At 44.2% G+C, this 7,500-nt stretch overlaps 1 protein-coding gene across 1 annotated transcript; it reads left to right on the forward strand.

The window, feature by feature from the left end:
• Nucleotides 1-3,211: 3,211 nt before the first annotated feature.
• On the forward strand, nt 3,212-4,204 carry LOC136854717 (golgin subfamily A member 6-like protein 4). The gene has a single exon (XM_067131303.1). It carries the CDS (start codon nt 3,212-3,214, stop codon nt 4,202-4,204), a length of 993 nt encoding a protein of 330 aa, XP_066987404.1.
• The last annotated feature ends 3,296 nt before the right edge of the window (nt 4,205-7,500 follow it).

Genomic DNA, 7,500 nt, shown 5'->3' on the forward strand with positions numbered 1-7,500 from the left:
AATTTAATCCTAACGTTTCGTGACCTTTTGTCACATCATCAGGGACATCTATAAATGAAAATTCAGACATTAGAGTGCTTTCAAAACATTAGGCAAGTATATGAAAATATATGCACTGAAAGACACTTAAAAATTACACTTAAAAAAACCACATTTGGTTGTTTATATTTTCTGTTCTCTGGTCTGTATGTTTATATGAATTTTAGTGTGCTTTTCAATCTTGCTCTGAAAGGTTGGTGTTTTTCCCGCAAGTGTGTCTGTGATTTTACCTATTGGTTTTGTTATTCCCTTTTTATTGTGTAATTTTAAATTCTCTTCTTTTATGTTTAATGTATGTGTAATTTATTGCATAGCTTTCAGTGTGTCTGTAATTTTACTTAGTGCCTAATTCATTTTTATATAATTTTAATTTCATTAGTTTTTTTTGTAATTTTTAAGTGTATTTCAGTGCATATATTTTCATACTTGCCTAATGTTTTGAAAGCACTCTAATGTCTGAATTTTCATTTATAGATGTCCTGATGATGTGACAAAAGGTCACGAAACGTAGGATTAAATTACTGCAGTTGGAAATCTGCTTGTTTTCCTGCACCCACTCCTTTTTTATATGTATATATATATATATATATATATATATATATATATATATATATATATATATATATATATATATATATTATTTTTATTATTAAACACAGTCACAAGTCTTCAGCATCTTAGAATATTGAGAAAATACTGAATTTATCCTGAAAAACCTATTAATATAAGTAAAAAAATAAACAAAATAAACAGAAAAGTTATAAACACATACAAATAAAAAAATTGTTATAAATGAAAAAAGAAAAAAAATCAGTTGAATGTTATAATATAAATAAAAAAAATGTAACAACTAAACCTGATAACCAGCACCCAGCGAAAACAATTTGCAGAATAATAATTTTTCTCTCTTTCTCGCGGGCAAAAACGAGGACATTGGCTAAGTGGGATTCCATTTTAACTTTGGGCTGGAATGAATAATGCGAGTTCATTTGGAAGGCTTAGCGAATTTAAGAGTCGTTCGCTAATTCGCTAAATTTTCTTTAGGCTCAAAACAGTGTTTGTGTATGTATGTATGTATGTATGTATGTATGTATGTATGTATGTATGTATGTATGTATGTATATACATACAGACATTAATATACATACATATATATATATATATATATATATATATATATATATATATATATATATATATATATATATTTTCTGTGTGTAAATAGATGGATAGACAGATAGACAGATGAATAGAGAGGTATATTCATACTGTATATAATCCATTCTGAAATATACGATATCTTAAAATTTTGAGGCTAATATCATCAATTCGTAGCCTTGGATCCTACATGAAGAACAAGTGAAAAAAAGATGAGTGAAAAAGATTATTCAATTTCATTCAGTTATTTTAAGCATAAAATAAATGCAAGAAAAAATCTTTTGCGTGAAGAAAATAAACGTCGAAAACTGCAAAGTTATTTTAGGCGTAAAAAACGCAAAGAAAAATCTTTTGCATGAAGAAAATAAACCTTGAATTTAAACGAGTGATTCAAAGACTGTTGCTGAGGAACTGTTGGAGAGAATCTGTATTTCTCAAGACAAATGAGATTTATCGCCATTTTTTTTAACTGAATAAACGCTCAATGGTCTCTCAAAGAGACTTACGATTATAGAAAACTGTCTGAAGATGCGTCCGATTTTAACAAGTCTTCAAGATCTCTCCTCATTTCGACATCAGCTGCGTGGCTGGCTCTACCTCTCTCTTTCTCTCTCTCTCTCCCGGAACATTCCACAGTTTCGTCTTCCCGGAATCTGGAGTGAGGAAGAGAGCCAGGAATCGGGGAAGCCTAAAAAGGCAGTTGTAGATCCTGAAGACTTCGAGGACTGGCTCCTCCAGGAATCTGAAGAAAAGAGACACGAATCGGAGGAGCCTCAAAAGCCCCTTGTACTAGATCCTGAAGACTTCGAGGACTGGCTCCTCCAGGAATCTGAAGAAAAGAGACAGGAATCGGAGGAGCCTCAAAAGCCCCTTGTACTAGATCCTGAAGACTTCGAGGACTGGCTCCTCCAGGAATCTGAAGAAGAGAGACAGACTCGGAGCCTCTTCGCGGTTCCTGAAGCCTCCAAAATCTGGTTTTCCCAGTTTTGAGGAAGACGCGTCATATTCTGATCCTAATGCTTTCTCAAGCACCTTCAACTGTATAGAACAATGCTAGCTATTATGTATCCAGTTATAATTTGTCTATGTGGATTGATTGCAGCGTTGAGCAATGAACTTATGAATATTATAGAGGCGGAACTTGTTTCCCGATATCACTCATACGCCGGACGGGACGTTCAAGTGACTGTTGCTCGGATCGACGAGGCTTTGTTATGCGAGAGAGCTGTCATCCCTGCGAACACCGCTGGTTGGCAGACAGGAGCAATTGCTCCTGCTGCCATTGTTGCTGGCGGAGCAGTTGTTGTGACTTCTCTAGCATTTGCCGCTTGGAGGTTCCGACGACATCACGAGACGTCCCGGAAACGACTGCGAGAAGACCTAGAAACTCTCAGGACGGAAAAGGACTGTGCTGATGGAGATTTCAGAACGCGAGAAGAGGACCTGATCACTAAGAATGAAGAACTCCATGTCGTGCTTCGGCAGAGAGATCAGCTAGTCCATGACTTGTTGGCTGATGACGAGAGGCTCAAGGAAGATTGTAAAGCTTTGGAAAATAAGTTGCAAGAAATGGAACGCACCTTGGAAAAGAATGAGCAAAATTTAACGATTACGATTGCGAAGAAGGACCGCCAGATTGAAGATTTGTTGGCAACGGAAGAAACGAACCAGAAAGCTTTTGATCGGCTGGAAAATTTATTAACTGACGCCCTTAGCGACAAGGAGGAAGCCAAAAGAGAACTGCAGCAGAAGGAGGACCTCATAATTTACTATCGAACTCAGATCATGGAAAAGGATGATAAAATCCACGATTTGATGGAAAGAGAAGATGAAATGAGGAAAGAACATCAGGTTTTGGACCAGAAGTTAGGAGACGCCCTTGATAAGTTAGAGGTTACAGGAAAAACTCTTGCAGGAAAAAGACATCGAAAAGAATGACTTAACAAATCTTTTTAACAATCTGATTGAGAAGAAGGATCGTCAGATAGAAGATTTGTTGGCCGAAGAAAGTAAAATGGAAAAGGCTTGTGATCTTCTGGAGGAAAATCTGCATGAGGCCCTTAAAAATAACAAGGACATGGAAAGCCTCTTGGATGAGAAAGACGTGGAAAAGAAAGACTTAGCAAATTGGCTTGACAATGTGATTGAAAACAAGGACCATCAGATCGAAGATTTGCTCTCTAAGGAAGATGAAATGAAGAAGGCCTGTGACCACTTGGAAGGAAAATTACGCGAGGCGCTTGGCAACCACGAGGACATTGTAAGGCTCTTGAAGGAAAAGGAGGATGAAAAGACTGGGCTAGAAGCTTATTGCAAAACCCAGATTGACAAGAGGGAGCACAAAATCCAAGAATTGTTGGCTCAGGAAGAAAACATGGAGGGCAAAATCGAGTCTTTGGAAGAAAAGTTAGCAGAGGCCCTCTGCAACACAGAGGAGATGGAAAAGGTCCTGGAGAAGGAGAAAACCCAAAACATCGAGCTCACAAATATTTACGAAAGAAGAACTGAGGATCTCTACCTTCACATCAAAGATCTGTTGGCAAAAGAAGGTAAGCTAAAGGAAGAAAAGGAACACTTGGAAGAAGGACTACAAGATGCCCAAAGAAAAGTGGAGGAACTGGAAAAGCTGCTGACGAAGGAAAAAGATCAAAACCTTCTGCTGAAAAATATGTACGAAAGGATGATTGCAGACCTGTACCTTCACATTAAAGGTTTGTTGGAAAAAGAAGGTAAACAGAAGGAAGAAAAGCAGATACTGGAAGAAAAACTCCAGGATTTGTTGGCCAAAGAAGAAAAGCTGGAAAAGTGCAGTAAGTTCTTGGAAGCTAAATTAGAAGAGGCCCTCTGTTCCACTAACCAAATGGAGAAGTTGTTGAAAGAGGAACAGGATTCAAAACTAAAAATGGAAATGATTTGGCAACAGGCAATACAGGAAAAAGATAAAGAATTGAATATAAGGGCACAAAAATATGAGGAATCTGATGCGCAGCTAAGATCCAAAGATTGAGCTGGAAACTTAAATCAAGAAAAAGAGCTAGTGGAATCAAAGGAAAAAGAAGTAACTGACTTGAGACTCAGTTACCAGGAGACAATAAAAGTGAAGGACGAAGAACATGAGAGGCTCCGACATCAGAATGACTGCCTGCAAGAAGAAGTAGAAGAGTTGAAGAATAGACTGGCAATTTCTACGAGCAACGAAGAGATGATGATAATTGAATTAAACTGTGCAAAACAAGAGGCCAGCCATTTCCAGATGACTGAGAAGCTGAATAAACAGAAACTGCAAGAGCTAACAAAAAAATGTGAAGAACTACAGGAGAAGTGTCAGACGCTGGAGGAAAGTAAGACAAAGGCAGAACGACACGCCAGGGAATGCCACAGGAAGCAGGAAGAGGCTCTGAGGAAGCAAGATAAACTCTTGCTGGCGAGGCTTTTCAACGACATTGCTCGAAGAAATAACCAGTTAGAAAACATAGGAATGGAAGAGGCTGGAAGAGACGAACAAGATGGTCGGCAGGAGTACTGGTGTGCCCAGGATGAGAGAAGAGGACACCTAAAAAAGCAATGGTCAGCTGTAAATGACATCGTGAAGGACATTTTACATGGAGAAGAAACTCCTAAAGATGCTCTTCCATAGAAAGGACCAAGTGGTGGTGAAAAGAGGACTAGCAGCATGGCTGGGACATCTGCCTTGAGGACGGAAGCGTTTGGTTGCCGAGAGACGCTTCAGATTAATCTCCTGTAGTTGAAGAACAGGCCAGGGCCCTGCTTTTGACGCAGCACTTGGATGGAGAGGTGCTCTAAAACCAGTGGTGACCTGGACTATGTGGTACAGGTGACACCAGTGGCACACAGGCACCTGACAGTGCGGGCGTTCCATGACTGGCTGCCGACCTTGCAGGCCAAACCAAGGTGCAGCAGCAGAGAGCATTCTACACAGGTAGGCACACAGCTCCTACTGGGTTCCCCCACCCAGTGGCCTGTGTCCCCCTGTGAAGCATGCTCCCTGCTGCCTTACCTCGGTCTGACTTGCAAGGACAGCAGCCAGTCACTGATCACCCTTACTATCACTTGTCTGTGCGTCACTGGTGCCACCTGTACCATGTAGTGGTTGCTGACCTTGCAGGCCAAACAAAGGTGCAGCAGCAGAGAGCAAACTACACAGGGTGGCCACACAGTTCCCACTGGGTTCCCCCACCCAGTGGCCTGTGTTCCCCCACCCCTGTGACCCTTGCTCCTTGCTGCCTTACCTTGGTCTAACCTGCAAGGTCAGCAGCAAGTCACAGAGCACCCTCACCATCACTTGTCTGCGTCACTGGCGCCACCGGTACCATGCAGTGGTTGCCGACCTTACCAGCTAAACTAAGGTGGCACACCGAAGTGCATTCCACAAAGGGTCCCAATCCCTCTGTGGTCTGTGCCTCACAGCATCACTTTGGTTTAGCCAGTAAAGTCACTGGCCAATCACAGAGCACCCTCACATAAGGTGCTTGTGCATCACTGGTGCCACCTGTACCACGTGGTGCTTGCCGACCTTGCCAGCTGAACCCAGGCGGAGCAGCGGAGTGCATGCCACAAAGGGTCCCAATCCCTCTGTGGTCTGTGCCTCACAGCACCACTTTGGTTTAGCCAGGAAAGTCACTGGCCAATCACAGAGCACCTTCACTATTAGGTGCTTGTGCGTCATTGGTGCCACCTGTACCACGTGGTGGTTGCGGACCTTGCCAGCTGAACCTAGGTGGAGCAGCGGAGTGCATGCCACAAAGGGTCCCACCCTCTGTGGCCTGTGGTCAAAGCTTCACCTTGGTTTAGCCAGTAAAGTCCTGGCCAATCACAGAGCTCCTCACTATTAGGGGCTTTGCGTCACTGGTGCCACCTGTACCACGTGGTGGTTGCGGACCTTGCCAGCTGAACCTAGGTGGAGCAGCGGAGTGCATGCCACAAAGGGTCCCACCCCCTCTGTGGCCTGTGCTTCAAAGCTTCACCTTGGTTTAGCCAGTAAAGTCACTGGCCAATCACAGAGCACCCTCACTATTAGGTGCTTGTGCGTCATTGGTGCCACCTGTACCACGTGGTGGTTGCGGACCTTGCCAGCTGAACCTAGGTGGAGCAGCGGAGTGCATGCCACAAAGGGTCCCACCCCCTCTGTGGCCTGTGCTTCAAAGCTTCACCTTGGTTTAGCCAGTAAAGTCACTGGCCAATCACAGAGCACCCTCACTATTAGGTGCTTGTGCGTGACTGGTGCCACCTGTACCATATGGTGGTTGCCGACCTTGCCAGCTGAACCTAGGTGGAGCAGTGGAGTGCATGCCACAAAGGGTCCCACCCCCTCTGTGGCCTGTGCTTCAAAGCTTCACCTTGGTTTAGCCAGTAAAATCACTGGCCAATCACAGAGCACCCTCACTATTAGGTGCTTGTGACTGGTGCCACCTGTACCATATGGTGGTTGCCGACCTTGCCAGCTGAACCTAGGTGGAGCAGCGGAGTGCATGCCACAAAGGGTCCCACCCCCTCTGTGGCCTGTGCTTCAAAGCTTCACCTTGGTTTAGCCAGTAAAGTCACTGGCCAATCACAGAGCACCCTCACTATTAGGTGCTTGTGTGTCACTGGTGCCACCTGTACCATATGGTGGTTGCCGACCTTACCAGCTGAACCTAGGTGGAGCAGCGGAGTGCATGCCACAAAGGGTCCCACCCCCTTTGTGGCCTGTGCTTCAAAGCTTCACCTTGGTTTAGCCAGTAAAATCACTGGCCAATCACAGAGCACCCTCACTATTAGGTGCTTGTGTGTCACTGGTGCCACCTGTACCATATGGTGGTTGCCGACCTTACCAGCTGAACCTAGGTGGAGCAACGGAGTGCATGCCACAAAGGGTCCCACCCCCTCTGTGGCCTGTGCTTCAAAGCTTCACCTTGGTTTAGCCAGTAAAGTCACTGGCCAATCACAGAGCACCTCACTATTAGGGTGTGCGTGACTGGTGCCACCTGTACCATATGGTGGTTGCCAACCTTGCCAGCTGAACCTAGGTGGAGCAGCGGAGTGCATGTCACAAAGGGTCCCACCCCCTCTGTGGCCTGTGCTTCAAAGCTTCACCTTGGTTTAGCCAGTAAAGTCACTGGCCAATTGCAGAGCACCCTCACTATAAGGTGCTTGTGCGTTACTTGTGCCACCTGTACCATATGGTGGTTGCCGACCTTGCCAGCTGAACCTAGGTGGAGCAGCGGAAAGCATGCCACAAAGGGTCCCACCCCCTCTGTGGCCTGTGCTTCAAAGCTTCACCTTGGTTTAGCCAGTAAAGTCACT

Source organism: Macrobrachium rosenbergii, chromosome 30 (assembly GCF_040412425.1).
Source record: "Macrobrachium rosenbergii isolate ZJJX-2024 chromosome 30, ASM4041242v1, whole genome shotgun sequence".
Taxonomy (NCBI): domain Eukaryota; kingdom Metazoa; phylum Arthropoda; class Malacostraca; order Decapoda; family Palaemonidae; genus Macrobrachium; species Macrobrachium rosenbergii.